Below are 25,377 nucleotides of genomic sequence, written 5' to 3'. Positions count from 1 at the left end.
TCACAGACAATCAGTGAGCTGTTCACATTCTACATATTGACTTTCTGACTGTATCAAAACTTAGGCACTGTAATGGAAAATTGTTCACTTTGCAAATCATAGATAAATATATGAAAGCGTTTGAAAATGAAGAGTGTTTATCATGGTTTAAAAGTAGGAAAAACCATCATCAACAATGTAATGTAATGTACCACTATAAAATTGCAATGACATTCAAAAAAATCACAATTTGTACTTGCCATACAGCAAATAAATAAACTGACTTTGAGAAGTGCATACCTGAAGGAAGTCACTAGCAAGTGTTGCTACTTCATCCAAGACTTCTATGGCTTCAAACCATGTGTCTTTATCAGACAGTGTCTCATTATATACTTGGATAAAATCATCATATCCACTGTAGTTCGCCATTGATTCCTAAAATATTTCATTAAAAGATATACACAGATTTCTTGTTTAGAGTAACAAAGGGGTGAAGTGTTCTGCAAATATATCTTAAGTTCATTTCTTTCTCTGAAATTATTAAATGTTTTATGTCAACAAAATTTATCTATAATGAGTACACTACTGTGTTTGTATGAGAAATTGGTGTAGTAAATCATTCATTAATACTACGATTCTTAGGTAAAAATTAAAAAAAAAAGGTTTATTTCTGATAACATCACTTCACACAATAGGTAGGTTGGGTTTTCATTTTATTTTACATTTTTCTTTTTTTAATTGCTTTGACCCACAGACAAGATACTCGTTGGTCACAATATTTCCGTAAAAGTTGTTGAGGTGTAAAAGAAGTATATGAAGTCATATCATGTGATTCAGAAGTAAACAAACACAATATGCAGACTGTGATGTTATAGGCTGAAATAACATCGTTTCTCTCTGGAATGTGATTTTTTTTTTTAAAAAGGAACCAAAGATACTTTGACAAGAAAATCTACATGGAAATAGAAGTTCATTGTCGTAATTTTACCCTTTTTTGGATGTAAAAAATGTTTCATGAGCAAGGAAACGTTTTTTGATAATATGAAATTAAGATAAACTTACCAATAATTCTGGTGGTATTGTAGGAATTTCTGTTGTGTTTAAATACTCCACAATATCTGGCGAGATTTCAAGCCACATATTGGCCAAGTCCACTATGTCCTGTAATGTCTGGAATGGCCAGTTAGCCTGCAAAATATTGAAATGAAAACAGACGAAATATCAGTGCTGGGTTAAAGTGCACCCCCTCCCCCCACACACACACAGACACAGACACAGACACAGACACAGACACAGACACAGACACAGACACAGACACAGACACACACACACACACACACACACACACACAAATTTTAAGGGCTACTGTAGAATAATAAATGACCTACCTCCTAACCAATTCTAGACAATTTGATATCCAGTTATAAAACATTAAAATGTTGAATAATGAACACTTAAGAGTAAATATTTTTGGTATAGATGAATAGTTATGTACAGGTTTACCCTCAAGGATTACTTTACAACAATAGAAAGGCATTCTTCCAATAACTGATGCTCTTTTGAAAGCAAACAATATACAAATAGTTATATAAAAGTAACCCTTAGGGTTAGTTTGACAAAGTCTGTTATTTGGCAAAATATGTCTTTCATGTCAACCAAATTACAATGCCTAGAGTAGGGCTTCACCTTCAAGGGTCAGTTTGGCACAATGACAACTTACCTTCTCAATAATTCTCCTAGAGGCCGTGGTATTAGGTGAGAATGGTACATATCCTACCAGCAATGGCTTTAATCTTCTCCATAGAATTCTGGTAAACTGACTGGATTCCATGTTTTTGAACAAAGAATTACAGAATGGAGCTGTAACAGAGAATAAATGAATTGAGTGTACTGTTAGCTATAATAATACCAATTGTTAACATAAAATGTTCTAGTCGTTACAAAACTGTGAACACCACTTATTTCTTTTTCTTTCTACAGCAAGACTTAATTGACATACAGTGCTGGCAATATGAGTGTAGTATTTATGCTATAGATGTTGAACTCACAGTAGAATGAACTCACAGTTGAATGAACTCACAGATGAATGAACTCATAGTTGTTTTCAGTCAAGTTTTATTATGTCGTTGATGTTGGCTGTACAATGTAAATTAGACAGTAACTTTCACATCTCTGATAATTTATCGTTTGTATCCCGTACTCTATTGAGTTTTTTATATCTTTGATGTTAACCACACACAGTCCTACATCATGCAATAACTTTCACTGGTGTCATTGCTTCTACAGGTTCATGCATTCACTGTGTTACCTTATATTATTACTACTGGATACTTTAATATAACTGTCTCTCAATTCTACAAGTTCAAGTGTTCATTTCACACTAAATGAAACTAAACAATAATGACTCATCACATGTTTGACACTCGTTATAGTTACATCATTAAGCTCATTATGATGTAGACACTTTTTACTTTTTACTTTGTTTATTTTATTTGTAATGAAATCCTCAAATAAAGATCTATTATACCATGCACGAAATATGAATAAAAATGCTCAAAATTGCGATTACTTTCCCCCAATTTATAAAAAACATTACTGCTGATGGTATGATTATATTATTCCTCAATATTTTTCTTCATTTAGCTGGAAAATACTTGTGACCTAGGTTTGTCACTACTCGTTTAGCAGCTGATAGTGACAAGGGCCCCTTGGGTCACACGTATTTTCTTTGGCCGAAAGAAGAAAATACTGGGGAATAATATCTAATTGTATTACAATAGAAACCATTAAAACTCACTGGTAGAATTATCATATATATAGACATGGTCATCGTCTTCATTTTCCATTTCTTCATATTTATCATATTCTTCCGGCATATCATTATCCTTGGAATGGTCATAATCCCGAGTAATATTCCTGATGTCTAGTCCTCTTAATCCACCCAGTATTCCGTACATCATGGACATTTCCATGGAATCAGACTGATTCCCGCAGACTCCAAGGAAAATGTCTTCTATGGTCTGGTTTGCTGCAAATTCCTGAAGTCCACCACTTAATTTCTCTAACAGTTGAAACTAAAGAAAAGTAATGAATGATTTATTTTTACCGATCAGAACTAGTATTAATCTGGGACAGTACAATATAGTTTAACTATATTGTACTGTCCCAGATTAATACTAGTTCTGATCGGTAAAAATAAATCTTTGGAATGATAAATTGGAAACGAATGTGACATTTCAATCCATCTACTGCGGACCTTGATCACTCAATGATATAATTATTCAGCGTTGATGTCGCTCTCTGGACTGGCGGAATAGTATTAACCTGCACTCTGTATATTCAAACATAAAATATACTCTCTCAGCAAAATGAGACATTTTTAGGAAGGGTGCTTTATTACACACTTTCACACCAAATTTTGTTTGTTACTCATAGTTGAACTTTACATTAGTATTCCAACTATTCCAAGTATAAACTGTATTTTTTCATGAAGTATTAGAGCCAGGAATGGCATGCTATTGTTGTTTTGTATATAATCTTTATTTATACTGATTCATTGTTTTATTAACTGGCTTCTGAAGGCATCCCTATAGGTTCAGTCTTGATGTAGAAGGAAACTTGGAGTACCTTGAGATAATCTTGAGTTGTTTGGTACATGATAGAAACTGAATGACAACCAACTCAATTACAGCATGGAAAATTAAGTAAAACCTAGTCTAACTGCTAGACCCTTGGGCTATCTTCTGAAATCCAGCTCGAAGGCATTCAGGCTATTGCCCTCACTAGCGACCTTTGGTCACCTTCACAGTGAGCAGAATAGCCCAAGGGGTCTAGCAGCAAAACTAAGTAAAACCCAGACAATGGCTTGACTGTAGTAGTAACAGACAAGGGGTTTAATGACTGTGCCACTGACAACCATTTTTTATATTTTTCTCAATAATATTAATCTGTTAAGAGACACTGATGTTAGCACATACATGTAACATACTCACCTCTGTGTTGATTTGTTCAAGTCTCTTCTGAAATTCCCTGAAAAAATCCTCAAAGTTGGTAGTGTTCCACTGAAACAAGAGACACACACATACATATTGAGTGACGTTCACACACAGTAGTTTGAAATATAGTTATCAGCATCACAAAAAAACCTACAACATGAACGTATCATTTTCCCCTTTCTTTCCAACTTGCCCAACAGGGTTATGTGTGAGATGAAACATTCTAGAGTCAGAGGGAAAAGGTGTTTATAAATTCCTTTACAACAATCAATTTCTATTTAAACATATTCTCAAATTGAGAAAACTCATCTTTTCAATTATGGTAAAGGTATGATGGTATGTGTTTATTTGTTCACTTTTCTGTAGGGGGTGGGGGTGGGGGGATGGGGGTGAAGGGTGTTGTGTTGTTACCTGGTTTCTGAGGTGACCTTCCAATTCATCAGCAAGTTCTTGTAACTGTCTATCTGATAGTTGGCATAACTGATCACTGAGTTCTTCCAGTGTTGCAGGGTCATCGGAGTCCAGATACTGTCCTAATGCTGTAGTGTTACATACAATCTCTCTTAGGTTGTCTTGTTCTAGCAACAACTGAAGCTGAAAAGGGTAAAAACAAAAATACATGTATTATTTACAATGTATATAAGGTATGCCATGACGGGACACCCTCACACATTGGTCTACCCCTCTTAGAGAGAGGAGGGTGGTGAGGGTGGAGCAACACAACGATTTAAGTCACATCACATTTAATGCTGTGCTAAGTCCAAGATCATTCTCCTGTGATTGTCAAATTGCCCAGTACCTGTAGCCAACATTATTTTTTAAAATATTTTTTGTTCTTCTTTTTTATTCATTTATACTTTTAGACTTGAAGCATAATGGCTAATCAAAATATCAATCATATCGTACATCATTTTGTTAAAAATCAATGTCTGTATACAAAACAATTTTTGACATACAGTAAAAGTAAACTCCTGATGACAGTTATTTATCAGTTTTTACGAGACCCTTTAGTGAGTTTTATGACTAAATCTTACCTGTGTTGGTGTGAGAGGACTGTTTAGTAGTAAGTCTGTGATATTCTCAGATAGACTTATATTCTGTTCTAAGAACTGTCGTACAGCATCAGTGTCTGTCAGTAAATCTGCCAGTGGTAAACCCTCTGTGGGTGAGAAAACCAATATCAAAATAAATATTTTTAGATTTACGGTAAACTTAGAACATGAAAACTGTATGTATATATATGTACAAAGTTATGAGTATCTCATCTTCTTCATAACCGTATGGGTCCTTATCTAGTCTAAGAATGGAAATATTCCAAAATAATGTTTATACATGTATAGAAATCATGAAAACAGTGTACTTGATCAGAGTAGGTAATAACTTCAGACCATCAAACTAGTCTGAGCCATAACTGGCTAAAAACTGGGTTCAGTATCTGCAGGTTGCATATCCTGTCAACTCCCAGATCAATGGATACACCATGTCAAATATTTTGAACAATGTGTTACTGACATTGACAAAATCTGATCATGTGAATAGCGCCCTCTCTGTTCATTCTTAGACTGTCTGAGGTGAGAGCTTGAGTGACAGCAATGTTGAATGTAAATATTTGTCATTGTAGATTAACACTTCTCTTACCAGTTTACTAAAATCTGTCTACATTATGTGTGTCAGCTGAAACATTTCATATTTCACAAATGAAAATGATTATAATCATAAAAATGTAGAGGTGATACTCTGACACAAGATTCTAGTGACATTACCTGTAAGGGATGATACACTGTCAGTCCAATCTCCCTCTCCATTGATAGCTGATAACTGTAAGATTTTACAATTGTACAAATGTTGAAAAAGAAATCACAAATATAATCAACATAATATATTTAGTGACTTTTTAATACTAAAATGTAAAAATTTGGGTCACTTTTCACTAAAATGTACTACCGGTATGCCGATTTTTTAAGAGTGACCCCAATTTTTAGTAAAAGTGACCCAAGTTATCACATTTTGTTTAACAACACTAATGATGCTAATATCGCGACAAAAAGAAGGCTCTGAATCCAGAGAACTTTATAACATGACTTTCAAATCAACTAAAAATAACAACATATTTATTTGTATGTTCATGAAATATATTCTGTACTTTCATGCAGGATTGCGTTAATCTTGTGAGCTGCACAATGACTCCTAATTCTATGTATAATGCAATACAGTAGATACCAGTAGCTGCTAAAGCATAACACAGTATGAATATTCAACTTTATTTAAACCATGAAGCCATCTTAGAGACGATCACACAATATCACACAAGTGCAATTTATGAACTTTGTTCATTTAGGTTAGAGGGGGTCTGACGTAATGTGATTGCTGAACTTCAGTTTTGCACTTCTTACCAAAATTAGAAAACTTTGACACCGTCAACAATTTTGAAGTTTCTGTATTTTTACAACTGAGATGTTGATAAATTGATTAAAATCTACAACGAATATGATACAGTGCTGGGTTCCTGGTAGTATTTTAATGTATTTTCTATGTGTTTACATTGCCATCCATAGTAGTGGTGTGACTGTTACAATTTTCATCATGGTTTACATCATATATAAACGTATCAACGTGTCAAATTTATGAAGCTTCATTTAGGGGGTTTGTCGTAAACGAACAAAGTTTGTTTATTGAGCCTAAGTGACATTGTGTGATCGTCCCTAATAGGGTACTAAAAATACTTGACTATAACTTACAATTTGTTGTACAGTATCTTCATTGTTCATACTCTGTAGACGCATTAGTAACATCAACATATCCAGTGTGTTTAAGTTACACAGTTCATTCTGTGTTTCCTGTAATAATGCATCGTCCTCTATAGACAGCAAATTACGTAGAGTATCTGTGTTATCACAGAGTTGTGAACGCCAATCTCCATCACCAAAAGTGTCTTGGATCTGAAAGATATGAAGACACTGTGTTATACAGTCACTGTGATATGAAATAGACATCCTGTGTTATACAACTATAGCAATATCAAAGATGCATGGTTCAAAGTATACGCATGTACATGTATATATATGTGCGGTGTGTACATATCCCTGATAGTGAGTCCTCTAAGGCCTAATAAACAAAAATTGTGTAGTTCCAATTACGCTCAGTTTTAGAATAGGTAGGGTAAGTAGATTTTTTATTTTATTTTATTATATTTTTTTTCCTGTGTGAGTGTCTAGTTCAGGTTTTCCATTGTTTTCCAAATGGTCTCTGTGTTGTCTATTTCTTCCTATTAGATGTATAGCCATTACAGATTGGAAGAATTTTGTCTTTTTAAGTTGATGTCAGTTTCCGCATCCATTATTTCTCGTGAGACTTCCCAATTTTTGCAATTTTGTTATTTTTTTCTCGAATACGTAAAAAAAAGTTTAGGGTCAGCAGTGAAAAGCTAGGTAGGATCGAGTAACTGGAACCAAACAATTCTTTTCTTAGTGACATTTGTTATTTTGGGTCAAAATGATCTTGTGAGATAGAAAGAGAATTTTGGTGGGTCAAAACTATTTGCTGTGTGTCAGTGATGTGTTAGTCTAGATCTACCTGTGAGATCTAATAACCGCTTCACCCAATCAGAGATCTTGAGATTTGATGTCACAGATAGGACTAATGGCATGTCATATATTTTGACTTAGAGGGCACACTGATACCCCCACTACAATCCACAGTTCTAATGCTATGACTGTGTCTGTACATATCTCCAAAGGTATAAAAGTTTTGATGAATCAAATGCCTGTACATCCAAATCTGTACGCTAGAATTGCAGTCCTCGCACACTTTCTGTATATGATGTACACTATACATTGGATTCATAGTGATCAAATTTTTCGAGACGCTTTATTTACATTTACAACAGGAAACACATTTCTGATCTGACACCTCCCTTTATTTACTACACTTGGACTTTGTACAATCAGACATCATAGACTGATCACTCACACTATATATGGCACAACAAATCATGATGTATGATAGCAAATTCTCAATATTCATATACCTCTACATTACATTTCTACCATGTTAATGTTTGACACACACATACAGACGTTAAAATATTGATTGGAGTAAATGACAAAGCATACATCTGAACAAACACACTAGGATTGAACTGATAACATGTGATGGGACTATCTGTGTCAGTATCACATTAAAGTGATAGAGGAACAAGTCCACCTTTTCACCTCATATCCATGGTTACAATAAAGACACAAAAACATTCAGCATCAGTTTACTAGTTGCCCAGATTTGAAAGGAACCAGACCAATATATTCATAAGACAATTCCTATCATTAACATTATTAGAAACACAAATAAATACTCCAAATTTTATGTTTGACTAGTGTCTTAGGAATTCAAATTTAAAGGAACAAAGATACAAGATTTACAAAACACATTTTGAGATGAAAATCAGTAATCTTTTGTACAAGATTATTACCTGTTGTGGGCTGAGATTGGCATTATTAATTGCATCCATGACATCGGGGGTCAATCGTATCTGACTGACAGCATCGGGGTTGGATATAATGCTACCAAGTGGGAAATTATCTGAAAAACAAAGTGAAAAGGAAAATAAAAAAAAACCATGTAATTCTGTATTCTGTATTTGTCAACCGTCATTCCATCTAAAACTAAACTATTTCAGACGTAAATGTATGCCAGACAATGAAACCATGCCACACAATAACTTTGTGAGGAAAGAACTGAAAGTGTTGCCATGGAAACAAAGCAACAACATGTTAACTTCCTCCAGTCAGATAAATTTTCCATTTATCACATTTCTATATAATACAATTGTTTTCCTCATCAAGGTTCTTTATAATGTAATTTTTCATTTTCACTTTTACCATTGACACGTTCCCATAGGTTTTCCTAGAAAGGTCGATGATGACTATCAACATGAAATACTACAATCAATGCAATCCTTAGATAAACAGAGATGAGGGTGTGTATATGACTAATAATTGACAGATTATACTGATATCTAGGGGTCAGCTGTAACTATGGAATTTATCATTCTAATGAGGATTGTTGACTGATATATATACTGCCACCTAGAGGTCAGCTGTAACTATGGAATTTGTCATTTTGATGAAGATTGTAATAACTGAATAACTATCTGTAATTTGGAAACATAGATGATCTACAAAGAACACTTTGCCACTGGAAATATGTCAAAAGCCTACAGCTTGTTCTTTTAGGGAGAACCTTAAAACACATCTTTTCAGCAGAGCTTTCAATACGTAGTTGTACAGCATCTTTGAACGTTACTTAGTATTGGATACTGGCACTTTATAAATGACTTGATTGATTGATTGATTGATTGATTGATTGATTGATTGATTGATTGATTGATTGACTGACTGACTGACTGACTGACTGACTGATTGATTGATTGATTGTATAATCAGTATAATCTCTTCTCTTCTCTCCTACCTGGCAGTGGTTGTGTCATGTTCCATAGTGATACCAAATCCATCATAAGTGTCTGGTTAGTAACTATCGTCTGTAGTGTTCCATAGAAATCAGACAACCTGTGTAAACCACAATAAACAAACAATAGCTGTCCTTAGTATTCAATAATCAATGACTATCACATGTATTAGTACAATTGCAGCTACATGTATACTTAATCAGTTATAACAATTAAGTTTCCATGGATACAGTATAATTGAGTTGCCATAGATTTTTCTATGTAATTGGTACAATTAAAGTTTCAATAGAGACAGCACTATTACTTTGAGACAGGAATAGGATATACCATGACCGTTGAAAGAATCCATCATTCGGACGATTCTACATATTTCACTTTGTGCAGGATAGCGATGACTGTAGCATATCAAACATTGACAGAATGGAAGGAAGGGGGTAACTGTGGGGGGCTGGGGATACTAAGAAACGGGGAATGGTGAGAGCGAAAGGGGAGGAAAAGATTTACCCTGATTCATTGAAAGAATCACTTTCACTTTATATGCATGAGCAATGACAATAATTCTGACTGTAGAACATCAAAGACTGACAGCAAGGAAGGGGAGATACTGTGGGAGGGTAGGGGATACTAAGATACAGGAATGTTGAGGGTGAAAGGGGACGGAATGATTCACCTCGATTTACTGGAAGAATTCATCATTCCTGGTGTTTCACTTTGTACAGGATAGCGATGACAATAATTGTGACTGTAACACATCAGAGACTGACAGAGATAGAGAGAGAAAGGGTGATAATATGGTACATGAATGGTAAGGGGAGGTGGAACTTACCCTGATCCATTGAAAGAATCAACCATTCCTGGTGTTTCACTTTGTACAGGATAGCGATGACAATAATTCTGACTGTAGCACATTAAAGACTGGAAAAATGGTAGTAATCCAGCAGATGGCATGGCTTTACCATTAAAATGACCTACAGATGAAGAACAAGTGTATTGGTCAATGACGGCATGGCTTTACCATTAAAAAGACCTACAGACATATCGGTCGATTGGTGGCATGGCTTTACCATTAAAATGACCTATACATGAAAACACAAACATATAGTACATACAAACACTTGTATAAGTCAATGAAGGCCACTACAAATAAGTAGTCTTAATTATTCAGATTTGACAGTAATCAATAATCTACATACATATTTACATAAAAAGTGTCATACTGTCATTTACAATGGAACTGACAGCTAGGATGGCAACACTTCAATCAACGGTCATTCAAAGCTGGCCTAGAGACTTGTCTTGGTGTTACTATCTCAAGAAGCTAGCCCAAAGACTTGTTTTGGTGTTACTATCTCAAGAAGCTAGCCCAAAGACTTGTCTTGGTGTTACTATCTCAAGAAGCTCTCTATCCAAGAGACTTGTCTTGGTGTTACTATCTCAAGAAGCTAGGCCAGAGACTTGTCTTGGTGTTACTATCTCAAGAAGCTCTCTATCCCAGAGACTTGTCTTGGTGTTACTATCTCAAGAAGCTAGCCCAAAGACTTGTCTTGGTCTTACTATCTCAAGAAGCTAGGCCAGAGACTTGTCTTGGTGTTACTATCTCAAGAAGCTCTCTATCCCAGAGACTTGTCTTGGTGTTACTATCTCAAGAAGCTAGCCCAAAGACTTGTCTTGGTGTTACTATCTCAAGAAGCTAGGCCAGAGACTTGTCTTGGTGTTACTATCTCAAGAAACTAGCCCAGAGACTTGTCTTGGTGTTACTATCTCAAGAAGCTAGCCCAAAGACTTGTCTTGGTGTTACTATCTCAAGAAGCTAGGCCAGAGACTTGTCTTGGTGTTACTATCTCAAGAAGCTCTCTATCCCAGAGACTTGTCTTGGTGTTACTATCTCAAGAAGCTAGCCCAAAGACTTGTCTTGGTGTTACTATCTCAAGAAGCTAGGCCAGAGACTTGTCTTGGTGTTACTATCTCAAGAAGCTAGGCCAAAGACTTGTCTTGGTGTTACTATCTCAAGAAGCTAGGCCAGAGACTTGTCTTGGTGTTACTATCTCAAGAAGCTAGCCCAGAGACTTGTCTTGGTGTTACTATCTCAAGAAGCTAGCCCAGAGACTTGTCTTGGTGTTACTATCTCAAGAAGCTAGGCCAGAGACTTGTCTTGGTGTTACTATCTCAAGAAGTTCTCTGGTATAGAGCTAGCTTCTTGAGGTAGTAACACCAACATGACCAAGACAAGTCTCTGGGCTGTCAAGCTAACCTTACTGAAGTAAATGCAAGGTTAACTTCATCAAACTACTCTGCTAAAACCAGAAATCAATTTTGTCATTTCCAAATGTAGGACATCAAAAGACATTTTTGTTTTCTCTAGTATTAGACATAAAAAGATAATCCAGTTTTCTCAAACTTGATGGAAATAGTTGCAACTTTAAATCTGCACTTAGACAAATATTAGTAAAGACTGAACAAAAATACCAAAGTTAATTCATACTTACATTCGTGCATATTTTCTGGTGGTCTCCGACGTCTCACCCACACCAGGATAAGAAAGATAAACAGTGGCCATACTAGCTCTAAAATTTGTTTGAGCTAAAGAAATTTAAAAAAGAAAGAAAAAGAGCTGTGTCATGTTGTCCATTTGTGAAATCCATTGAACAGACCCTGATATCAATTCTTAGTATCTGAACATGTGCTTTCCTGTTTTCCAAATCATACAAGCTTAGCTAAAGTACATTAGGTAGTAAGGGTAGGTCTCCACCAGAACTGAACTTCAACATTTGAGGGCGTCTTCTTCTAAAACACCATATAAACATTCTTGTAAAAAATACAAAAACCTCTCTATGTCAACTGAAATAACATATCAAATTCTGCTTTTGGGATATTGCATAATATATTTTCACTATCCTATTTTTCAGAAAATGAATTAAATTTCTTCTGTGAAACGCCCACAACTGAAATGTGAAAGAATATTTTTGACATAGATGTAGATGGCACTTAAATCATTTTTAATGATCTCACCACCTGCACTAGTCTAGCTCCTATACAGAATACAATTTATACCTTCACAACCACAGTTGGCATCCAGACTACACCTGCACATACAGGAGACATTTACATCATGTACCATATGTGTCGCAGGTTAACACCATGCAATAAAAATATCAAGATACATGGACTGACTGCAAGGAATGAGTCAACAGACTAAGCCATGGTTTTGTCTCTGGCTTTGTGGTTTGGAAAACAAGATCTAACATAAGACCACAACATGTCTGTGGGCTACCAAGGAATAAAACATATCAATAACCATCAAAGGTCAAGACATACATGTAGTAGCCTGGATGGCAATTGGGGCAGTCTCTAACTAAACCACAAGTGGAAGTAAAAATCGTAACGAGACCAATATCGTATAGAAACTAGACTAAGACATAGATACATCACACACACTGTGTTCTGAGTTTAAATGACCTTTTAAGGTCAAGACATGAATATACCACTGTCACTGTTTATTGCTTACATTGTAGTAGTACCAGGAAGTAAGGAAGACGTGACTAAGAGTCAAACCTATCAAGTGTCATAAATTACCATAGTAATAATAAGTACCTAGTACAAGCTACCACCACCTTGTGCATGTAAAGAATGTCAACAACATTGCCTATGACTTTATAAGGGGCACAAGATACATGTATTAGTATATATTTTCAAGATATATTTTTTTTCTGCATATTAAAAGGTACTTACAATATTCTACCTACTGATGTATACTTAAACCATCACTTGCAATTGACTGAACTCAAACCTGGTATTGAGATATAACTTATAAATGATCTGATAACGTAATTTATTATATGCAGCAAAAAATGTACAGGAACTACCTACTATGAAATCAACAGTTCTAACAATGTCAGAACACAAACTGTAATGTCATAGACAGCATACATCATCATTCACATTATACTTGAATAGTTGAAATTAAGTTGTTTTTGTATGTATTTTCACTTGAGTAAAAAGCTTATAAATTCAGCCTGTGCCACAATAAGTCATCTATTTGCATTTAGCTGCATTTCATAAAAATTTACATCGCAAGTATATAATTCAACGCCATACTTTTGTGTAGCTACAGGGTATAAATAAAGTTCTGATATGTAGAGTATTCTTTACAGAATGACGACATCACTAAAAGGTGTATTGAAGTATGTTGGGGACGTCACGCTTTCACAAATCATATCTGCATAATAAAAGAAGTGACCTCTCTAATGATCTTTACAGTGTGACAGTGTACTTCTTAAGTTCTTTTTATGGTTTCTGTAGGTCTTATAGATTCCAAGCTTATGATATGTATACATTCACAAGGGTTTTGTTGTTGTCTTCCTATAGCCTGCAGTAAAGACTATCTTGTAACGTAACAAAGTTGAAGTAAAGTGTCTTTCAAAGAATGGGTATGAACGTACCTTGTGACGTTTACGCAGTGTAAAATTCTTCCAAGTTAGAAGCAACAACTGGGTAAAGAACCCCATGGTTGAGTTCAAATGACCTCTATGAAAAACAGAATAGGTGCTAATTTGTGTAGTGATCTAGCCTGGTTGTTTTGTGAGTATAAACAGACCAATGGTTGGGTGACTCCAAAATCACTGCTGACCGTCACATCTCCAGTAACAGGAATATCTGTTCAGGTAGAAAACAAAACATACAAATTATCAGTTACCCTGTAGTAAAATCTAACAACAAAATTCATCAACTAAAATGTATTTGATCTTTGACACTGTATGTGTTTATTGTATTTTTTTAGCATTGTCAACATGTCCTGGTCATATGAGGACAGTATGACAACATGAGAATTGTACTTAATAGGTAATTAGTAAATTCAGTGTTTTTGGCAAAAGGGCAGTAAGTTGGTAAAATTTACCTGACAATCTAGCATCAATCTAAATTTGACACTGTTTGTTTTCACATTTTACATAAATCTTCGGTTTTTAAATAAAAACTCAGTTTTTTATTGCCATATAATTTATCATCATTAGTTGATACAAACAAAGAAACCCCTTTCACAACAGTAGTAACATAAAAATATTTACAGTATATATAAATTATAATATAGTTGATACTGAATTCTTTATTGAAATAACATTTCCTAAGTTACACCTAGAACAAAATGAAACCGTCAACGTATACATTTTTTACATGAAAATCAATAAACTTTCTTATCAATTAATTGTTGGGGGGTCTTGCCTGACCAACCCTTTAGTGTTAACTTTTGTTAGTTCACTTGAACAAAGTTCGACCACTCCACGTTGCTTATTACTTTAGTGTGAGTGAGTGTTTTATTGAACCAAGGTTCTACAATGGTTAAGAGGAACTGATTTGTAATTTTTATTATCTGCAGTCACCAGACCTATTGATCTAGTAGTGTATGTTTGAGAAAACATTTATGAAATACACTGAATTACAAAAACAAAATCTTTTTATACAATTTAGCACCTGCCCATCATTACCCTATTTTTCAAAATCATGCCTACAGTGTTTAATTTACTTTGTGGTGTCAAGATTCATTACATTAAGACTAGCCACTTCAAAACCTCAAAGTTACTCATTTGAGCCTCATCGCTGCCATTTTGTTTCTAATCCAAAGGTGAAAGTCCATGCAACATTTTAAATATCACCACACCCGATTCAAGCCAGCTGTAAAAGTGAACACCTGGTAGAACAGAGGACTCCAATAATTAATTCTATGTGTCTCACTGGCTGCAGGGATTGTATGCTCCCCAGGGAGTTGAGGAAGTGAAAGAGCCATTATGTTATTATTGGTCTAGGCCAGGGGTAATTAGATCTGTACATTGAGACAAGTAGATGCAATGTATAGTATAAAAACTATACATGTTCCCTCTCCCTCCCTCCTTCCCCCCCCCTCTCCCTCCCCCCCCTCTCCCTCCCTCCCCCCCCCCTCTCTCTCTCTCTCTCTCTCTCTCTCTCTCTCTCTCTCTCTCTCTCTCTCTCTCTCTCTCTCTCTCTCTCTCTCTCTCTCTCTCTCTCTCTCTCTCTCTCTCTCTCTCTCTCTCTCTCTCTCTCCACATATAGTCAAACAGACAAATTCTGCCAACACTAGCTATATCTTCTGCTGGGGAAAGGGGGAACAGTGCCTGTCAGTTGTAATATATCACACACTTACAGAAGTTGCAATTGTTCAGTTTACTACAATCTTAAAGTACATGTAAGTCACATGGCGGTAAGAATGGAAAGCTGTGCTAGAGAAATCCAGTTAATTTAAACTATATGGTAGAGAGAGACATCATAGAAAACAAGACCACACATATAGTTTCTAGACTAGTAGCTGCATTATAAACACCCTTCATTATAAGTATTATTATTATTATTATCATAACTCTCAATTTAAATTTTACCCTATCACTTCTCCAATATATAAGAATATAGTGCTATGTATTAAACACTGCATGCTTCCACTTCAACAAACCAGTTGTACAAATGTACATTTTCAATTTCCAATTTGTTTAATATAGCTCTCTAAAAGGGATTTATAAGCCATTCAATTCATCTTCTTAAAGCTAAGGAGATAATATGCAAGTTCTAGGGAATTATTCTGTTGTTGAATTACTGTATTACTTGAATATATATGTATATGAATGAATGTTTACAGACTTTGGGTTCACACTTAGTAATGATATTTCTACTCACAAGAGTCTAAATATTTCTTGGAACCGAATCTCAAATTTTTGCCGACATCTCGTCAGCATTGTCAGGGGTGTATTACAATTATTTCTCTCAAGCTCTCTTCTGAGACATGTGGCAAATCGCTCATTGAAGTACACCCTTGACGCGATGCGACTGATGGGATGTCGCCGACAATTTCGGATTCGCTTCCAAGAGATATTTTGACTCTGTGAGTAGTAATGTCATTACTCTATCTGTACATGTTCTCCAAGCAAAGCATTTATCACAATTCGTCTGTTAATATTCAGATTTCTTTAGTTAGTGAGTTTAATTATATAACTATCACATATATGTATTTGATATGTACTTGACAGACACTTAAAATGTTTATGTCAAAGATTATAATATGTACCTGATAGTCAATTAATAATGTTAAATATTTGTAGCAAACATGATGATCTGAATTTATCTGATAAATCAGCCTATGTATGACTTTATTCATAACAATAACTAATTTAGCAAATTGGCTAATGATATGATGACCCCATTTAAATATCATTCAAAATATTAATACCATGCTAATATCATACTTTCTCATATCAATTAATAACCCTTGTATTTTCAGTATCACAATTCATTTATGGCTGATTAATATTTTGTTAATTTTTCATTGAGTAATTTATCATATATGGAAGTGTCATTGAAGAGTAAATCATCACAGTTACTGAATAATTTGGTTGGTGGTTTTTTTTGTTTTTTTTGGTTTTTTTTAGCTCATTTGCGTCTATAAAGGTGACCTTACTTTCATTGTATTATTTATGTTTCTCACAATAACACATGGGTCGGTCGGTTAAAAAAAAATAAAGTTTAATAAAAAATAAGTGTATATGTACATATTGGTGATGATTTAATGATATTTTCAACAACCTGGAAGACAACTGAAAATTTGAAATGGTCAACCATTTGTTTTATTAAAATTCCTGAATTTCAGCAATAATGATAATTTTCATCAAGATACTAGTACCGTAATAATACCATTGTTGTGAATTCATTTCTACCCCAGCCACGACACCTGTTGATCTTTTTTTAAATATTTCACTGGATTGCAGAAATATAAGGTCAGTTGGGTCATGAGAAATATAGGAATACAAATACAAGGGTGGCCTAACTTAGATTTTATCAAATCTTAAAGTCTATACATGTATAAATGTGTTGATTCTGTTTTTGTTTCAAAAAGGTGCATGTAGGTTTTCTCTGGGTATTCTGGTTTCTTACTGCTTACAAGTAGAATACCAGGTTTCTGCACGAGTGGTGGCCATACTCAATTTCAAAATATGTGTTTGGCTTATAAATATAAGATTTCAAATTATCAACTGCCACATATGAAGAAGTGATGGGGATCTTATGGCATATGGTACTTCATCAGTGTACCACATAATGTACAGACTGTCCACATGTATTTAATCAAAAAATTTACACAAATATTGAAAAATAAAAGAACTGAAAAAATGTTCTAAATCATCCACAGTACTAAGACTTGCCCTAGGTCAAAATACACCACTGTCACCAGGGCATGACAGAAAAATGTACATTCAAGGCTATTTAAATAATAGCAGAAGTAAATATTTTTTTTAAAAATCCATGGCAACAGGAAAGTTCATCGACCTTTCCATCGTACACCAACCATATATTAGGGTATGGTTGTCGATATATTAAATGTATACCTGTTTTTAACCAGAGGTCTAAAGGTTAAATATACATGTACATATTTACAGTATGGTTTGTTAACTACCATGCAAAGAACACATTATATTTTAATTAACCATTAACAAGCTGACTTTTTTAAAAGACTGCATGAACACTAAAATTTGCCAACATATTCTTTAACTCCCTATCTTCAAATCTATCTGCAATCTGCACAAATGAGATGATGAAAGTCAACTGATATACGATATGATTATATCATATTTCTAGCACGCATACTGAGTAGTCAACTCTCATCAGCATCATTTTCCTGTAATGATGCAGGAAATAGTTATGACACAAGGGTGGTTTGTTACTACACACAGTAGAATATACACATATTTCACTCACCTGAGTGAACAAAGAAACATAGTAGTAATATAATACCTAGGTGGCCATTAAAAATGTCTATTTTTATAATCATTGAAATCATAAAAATAATTTTAATTAAATACAATATTATTCGAATTCTTAACATAGAAATAAATGGGATTTTGAAAAAATCAATGAAAGAATATAGCTTTATAGTGTTGAATTCACAAAATAATTCTAACTTGTCTAACTTACTTATACGTATTTGTGAATTCAACACTTTAAAGCAATATGAAGAGGAAATGAATGTTGATGTTTTTCTTCGCTCATAACTTTCAAAGTTTACGAGCATTTGCTCCTAAAATTTAGAATGTGCCTGCAGTTTGCTCTTAGAATTTACCTGCATTTTGTTCCTAGAATAACTTGCCCCAAAAAGTTAACCTCCTTGGCTGATGTATGAACATTTGAAGTAGAAAATAACATAATGTATTATATACAGTCTGAAGTACTTTATGCCCTTAATATATATACATGTATATGTGTTGTATGTACTATATGTACATGGAGAAATCTTTTGGTTTGAAGTGGATGAGTTAGCCATGGAATCCAGTCATGTGGAGATTTTGCTTTCACTTTTCCCCTACCACACCTAGCATTATGCTATAAATTATAATGGTCGTATATTCAAATCAAACTCAAAATTAGAGTATGATTTCCCACAGTAACATTGAATATGGTAATCATGTTTTTAGTATATACATTGGTGTACAACTCAACCCTCTGAGTTGGTTCTAATCATGAGGTGATATGTTACTGACAGCATCTTACAGCAGGAAGGATTTAAAAACCCAAATAAGAATTTGCACTTGCTTTCAGGCCATAGCTTCATTAATGCAACAGGCTGTTAGCAAAATGCCAGGCATGGTAGGGGAAATGTGAAACCATGCAATTATTACCACGCAACTGGATTCTAGGCTACATGTATGTATGGGTGGGATGGGAAGGTAGCAGACGTAGAATTTAGATGCAAGTTACACTCATTTTGTCTTAATAAATATCAATAAACTATAAATAAAAATATCCTAGATCAGTAAATCATATGAGGAACAATGGTTTCTTTCTTACAACTCAGAAAAGTATTAGGCATATCATAAACCTTAAATACAACAAACAATGGATATAAAAATCTGACCAGGGTTTGTATTTGTACAATAGTCGTATCAAGAATATGTTAATATCAGATTTAAAAAACAAAATATATAACTGACGAATTAAGCTTGACAATATGGAGATAAAAAACCAACATCAAATTGGATTATGGCAGATGAATAATACAATTTTAAAGGTATTCATAAAATGTGTGATGCTGTTTACACATGAATAGATCATTATGAGTATATATACATACATAATGCAATTCTGGTATGTTATCAATTTAAGTACACCTATCACAAAATTTTGTTGATGATTGAAATATTTTGCTGATAGACCGGGTCACCTTGGGGAAAAATTGCTGATGGGTGATACTGATGGTGGGGGCACCGATATGGTAACCTTGCATGTACTATTATTACTACTGATGGTGGGGGCACGGCTATGGTAACCTTATATGTACTACATGTATTATTATTACAGATGAATCTATATTAAACAAATGAACATAATGTTACTATGAATAAATATATTTACATTTTAGTGTTTCATTGTAAAGGAATACAGTATGCCATTCATAGCAACAGAGTAAATATTCATGTATTAATATGATAAATATCCAACCATACAAATGCAATCATGTGCTGTTGTGCGTGTGGATGGAATGGAGTGTTGACCACCTATACTAAACACTGACTTCATGTTATAAACATAATATTGGATTTTGTAAGAATACAGACAAAAATCAATATTCAATGGATGACTGCTTTATATTCAAGGAGTGCCCGTCGATATGATGTAAAATTAAATACAACTGGAAAATTTGATGACAAATAGTGAATATCCCATAATATTGACAACAACATGTTTCTGACAGTGAAAGTAATAATAACCGATGGTGGTAAATATGATGATAAATGAATGATGATAGGTTGCATCTACCAGTTACAATGTACAATGTACTATTAGGCCCCCCACAAAAAAAACTGCCATGAATAGTAGACTGAGTTACAGGTTTGTTGAGAATAAAAAACAAATTTAAATTAAAAAAAATAAAAAATAAAAAATATGCACCATTTTAGACAAACTGTCCTGACCAGAAACAATTTTTTTTTTTGCCTTACATGAAGTAGTACATGAAATGGTAATACAACAAAGTGATAAAAAAGGGTACAGCAATGAACTGGCCACCTATCAAACAGTCATATTATATATCTCTCTCTCTTGAAAGAAAAGATGAGGCATAAAAATTCATAATCACATTTATTTCATATCATTCTAAAAATTTTCTATGAGGAGTTTATCCATGTTGTCTACAATCTGATGTAGGAATATGGCTATATTTTTGTATTTCATACCTTTTTTTCCTTCATATATTGTTGTTTATTTTTATTGTTCTAATAGCAGGAAAGGTTGATCACTTTCAATATTAGGAGAAAATCTAAAACCATATATGAAAGAAATAAAGGTCAAAAAGGAAATCTTACTCATATTCCTGTAAATGTCTTTTTGTTCACATTTCAAACTATTTATCAAAATGAAACTAGAATATAGACATTGGTTAATGGTTGATAGCGTCATATAGGGTTAATGACCTCTGAACTCTGAATCGTCTAAGCTAACAACATACACTGTACCATGTAGTCAAAGGTAGAACAAGGTTGTGTTGACATGATGGAAGTTTGAATCTCTCTCAAATTTGAAATTATGAAGGACCACATTTTAGGAGAAATCTGTGGACATCAAAATTCAGGACCATATATCACAAATCATGCAAACAGGTTGTAAAACCTATTACCAGCAAGGAAGTATTTGTTACCATGTCAACAGGGTTATCTGTGTTTGTTGCCATTTCAACAGGATGCAATGTTTGTTACCGTCAATATGCTGATCTGTGTTTGTTACCATGTAAACATGGTTATCTGTGTTTGTTACCATGTCAACAGGATGATCTGTGTTTGTTACCATGTCAACAGGGTGATCTGTAGTACATGTATCACATTAAATGACACAGTATCATGTGATCTATATTCTAAATCTGATGTTTTTACATCTTGAGTGTTTTTCTTAAAGTACTGTTACTCATAGTCTGTAAGATATAGACATTCGTGCCATGCTATCAGCCAGCACTCAAGGGATACTAGGACTGAACAAGATGACTTATCTTACACTCTGTACATCCTGTAACACAGACTAATATCACCAAACTCAGAATCTCAAAATCTGTCAAATTTAAGTTGCAGGATTGAATTGATACAATGGGGAAATTCCTGATTACCCTAAATTACTAGTTTTTTTCTTATTCTTATGAGAAACAGTAACTGAACTTATAGATTGTACAGCCATCACCGTCACGACATAGCTATCATGCTTAAAATCAGACTCATAAGGAAACAAAAAACTACAACAACGAAATGGAGAATTTAAGAGTGGTCCTGGCATATTTTAGTCTAGTCCCTATACAGTATTGTTACAATTTACACCTATAGTTAGAGACCACATTGACATCCAGACTAGGCATATTTAGGATTTTATAATTTCCTTTTTAAAACCTGACCATGTAGTTACTGAGTAACTGAGCTCATACATGTATTAATCATAGTTCATACACTATTCAAAATACATATCAACAGGTGTATGTTCAGTCAGGTCAGTACATTGTATACTTAGGGAATTGTAAACATAAAGTAATTCATCAAAGTGACAGTACTGTCATCTGTCTTATTTTTATGAAAATAACAGTAGAACAAAGGATAAAAGTCTGGGAATAGGGTATGATTTTGGAAAAAATTAGTACACTTTGTACACTAGAGTAAACTAGACTAGATTAGACTACACTACACTACTGTACACCGTAGGCTAAACTACACTGCACTAGACTAGACTAGACTAGACTAGACAGTAGACCACTAGACTAGACTGGACTAAACTAGACTAGATTAGACTACACTACACTACTGTACACTAAACTACACTGCACTAGACTAGACAGTAGACCACTAGACTGGACTAGACTAAACAAGACTAGACTAGAGTAGAATAGATAGATTAGACGAGACGAGACTAGACTAGACTAGACTAGATTAGACTTCACTACATTACTGTACACTAAACTACACTGCACTAGACTAGACTGGACTATACTAGACAGTAGACCACTAGGCTAGAGTAGACTAGATTAGACTTCACTACACTAATGTACACTAAACTACACTGCACTAGACTAGACAGTAGACCACTAGACTGGACTAGACTAAACAAGACTAGACTAGAGTAGAATAGATAGATTAGACGAGACGAGACTAGACTAGACTAGATTAGACTTCACTACATTACTGTACACTAAACTACACTGCACTAGACTAGACTGGACTATACTAGACAGTAGACCACTAGACTAGAGTAGACTAGATTAGACTTCACTACACTAATGTACACTAAACTACACTGCACTAGACTAGACTGGACTACACTAGACAGTAGACCACTAGACTAGACTAGACTAGACTAGACTAGACTAGACAAAACTAGACTAGACTAGACTAGACTAGATGAGACTAGACTAGACTAGATTAGACTAGATTAGACTAGAGTAGGTTAGACAAGATTAGACTAGAATAGACTGGATTAGACTAGACTAGATTACACTAGACTACACTACTGTTGTCTGAAGTCTTTATATTAAATTGTATCTACACAAGTCTACAACTTGGGTTTCAAAGAAAATGTGCTAATAAATAAATGGTGAACGTATAGTAGCTACAGGTTGACATAGCCATTGGTATATAGTACAATGTATTCAAAATAGAGAACTAGAGTGTCTATTAAATGAAAGTAGTGTTGTAATAAAATAAGATATTAGACCTGTTTGTCATTTAGTATCCTGTATTTGTATGATGATCATTTACGTCTAATAAAAATAAGGCAAATAAAAGGTTGTATTATGTAAGGTCCATGAGAAAGTTAAATGTTACTGTTAGTTCCAATGTCATTGCTATGTTCTACAATTCAACTATTTATACAGTTCTCAGCTATGCTAACACTGCTTTCTATGATATGCTGCCTACCTATCTTAAACACGATCTAAACCGTCCTAGGAACATAATGCAGAAAATTAGTTGATAATGAAACCTACAAACTATCTGATAACTCTATATTGTATAAAGACAAAGCGATTAAGACTACAGCGCTATAAAAATTATCAAAGATTTAACACATCCACTACATTGTACATACAGAATATGAATATGTCCCAAGTGGCCGTCGCCTAATAAGAGTACCACATGCACGTACAAACAGGTTTAAGTTAAGTTTCGTGCCAAGATCAGTTCAACTCATCAATAACATGTATTGATGTAATCACTGCTACATTGTAAATGTATGTATTCATATGTATTGTAATCTCTACTTTTCATTGGTTTTCATTTGTGTAAATGTAATCTGTGGCTATGTAGTTGCAAAGAATCTTCATTTTTTCATAATGAATAAAGTAATTATTATCATTATTATTATACATATAATTTCTTAATATCACTTGTACAGACTAATCGTAATACCTCCTCCATTATGACTTTAAAATCGTATACATGTACATACAAAGAATCACAACTGTAAGACAGAGTTACTGACGGACTATAATTACATTCATTCAGATGACAATGTGCAAAACAGATAAACAAAAGTGTAAATGACATCAAATCAGAATGTTATATATTACATTTTCAAGACTGTGTATAATATATTCTTTTTTTAATTTCAATCACATGAAAGAGTGCAAAAAAATCAAAGAAAATTTGTTAAAATAACTCATCCTGTCATAGAGTACGCGTTATAGTATGTAACTTGTAAGATAATTTTTTTCAATGTACATGTAATTATCTTTTCATTTGCAATAATTTAATTGGAGGCCTAGTGTAAATCACTCTGTTCTAAAACTAGTATGGACTTTTGGGAATTTGACACACATGCAGTATTTGACAGTAAACTAAACCATAGAATTTCAATGAAGCAAAAAAGCCCATGAACTGTTTGTAGCATGGACAAGACAGGGTTTGAGAATATACATGTAGTATATATTGTATACCGTACGATGTGTATCCCCCCCCCCCCAGCCAATTTGCACTGCAGTAATGGTCTTTGGTGGTTTTGTAAAATTCGAATTTACTAGTAACTTACGTGTAAAAGTCTCTTCCGATAGATCTCTGAATAGGCAATGTTACCATATTTACAACTCTCACTGATTAATTCCTTTCCTAAGACATGTAAATTGTAAGAACTGATCATGGTTGTGGTTGGTTGCCTTTGAGGTTACCAGTAAAGTCGACGATCAATCAAGGGTTATGGACTTATGAGCCCCTCCGTGATTACCACGTACATGACGTACACATATCACACCAACAAACTCTTACGACCGGGCATCTGAATTTGAAAATAACGATCAAGCAGAAATGGGGACTCACCTGTGTACACCTTGCATTACCTGTACAAGTCTTTGTAACAGCAACACATAGACTAACGACTGTGAGTGGCTAGCTACACTGTGTGTCGGTCTGGTGACATTCGTTTTCGAGCGAAGGGCATTAGCAGCGCAGACGAGGCTTCGCAGAAAATTTCGACAAATAACTTAAATATACAGACACATGGAAATACTGACCTTTATCTTGATTTCACAGTTCATGCGTCATCTCCGGTCACTCAATCAACGCGCTTTCGGTTTCCACGAATGCAGTCAGGTTGTGTAATGCTGTGTCATGTCAACAACTCACGGCACGTCACGATCGAAAAGACAACTCGCATTGCAATCTCGCGAACTATGACCTCAGGGAAAGTTGTCGCGTAGCATGTCGTACGTCGTCGGAGGCGCTGTTTCACTGGGCCCTCAAAATATCCAACCCGTCACGGACGATGTCATTACGACTTCGCAACCAACATAGCCCTGGCATAGCTTTATCATTCTGTTGACGTTGGGGTCCCCAGGGTGCAGTACTAGGCCTACTTCTCTCGTCACAGCAGCACGTGCAACGACCTTCCAGACAACCTGAAATCTCAAGTTCGTCTCTTCGCCGACGATGTTGACACAAC

General features: G+C 34.6%; 1 protein-coding gene across 1 annotated transcript in view; it reads right to left on the bottom strand.

Moving 5' to 3' along the window:
• LOC144436218 (phospholipid-transporting ATPase ABCA1-like) overlaps positions 1-24,894 on the bottom strand; it is a 55,594-nt gene extending 30,700 nt beyond the window's left edge. Inside the window, exons 1-15 of the mRNA XM_078124950.1 lie at positions 24,756-24,894; positions 13,875-14,088; positions 11,922-12,015; positions 10,262-10,403; positions 9,438-9,535; positions 8,440-8,549; positions 6,713-6,913; positions 5,738-5,792; positions 5,009-5,133; positions 4,386-4,568; positions 3,972-4,040; positions 2,777-3,053; positions 1,700-1,839; positions 1,042-1,167; positions 280-414 (exon numbers count right to left, since the gene is read on the bottom strand). Of these exons, the coding sequence (XP_077981076.1) occupies positions 280-414; positions 1,042-1,167; positions 1,700-1,839; positions 2,777-3,053; positions 3,972-4,040; positions 4,386-4,568; positions 5,009-5,133; positions 5,738-5,792; positions 6,713-6,913; positions 8,440-8,549; positions 9,438-9,535; positions 10,262-10,403; positions 11,922-12,015; positions 13,875-13,940 (1,821 nt within the window). The 5' untranslated portion in view covers positions 13,941-14,088; positions 24,756-24,894. The remainder of the gene's footprint in view (positions 1-279; positions 415-1,041; positions 1,168-1,699; positions 1,840-2,776; positions 3,054-3,971; positions 4,041-4,385; positions 4,569-5,008; positions 5,134-5,737; positions 5,793-6,712; positions 6,914-8,439; positions 8,550-9,437; positions 9,536-10,261; positions 10,404-11,921; positions 12,016-13,874; positions 14,089-24,755) is intronic.
• Positions 24,895-25,377: the final 483 nt, after the last annotated feature.

Source organism: Glandiceps talaboti, chromosome 6, assembly GCF_964340395.1.
Source record: "Glandiceps talaboti chromosome 6, keGlaTala1.1, whole genome shotgun sequence".
NCBI lineage: Eukaryota > Metazoa > Hemichordata > Enteropneusta > Spengelidae > Glandiceps > Glandiceps talaboti.
This window is presented reverse-complemented; position numbering and strand designations above follow the sequence as displayed.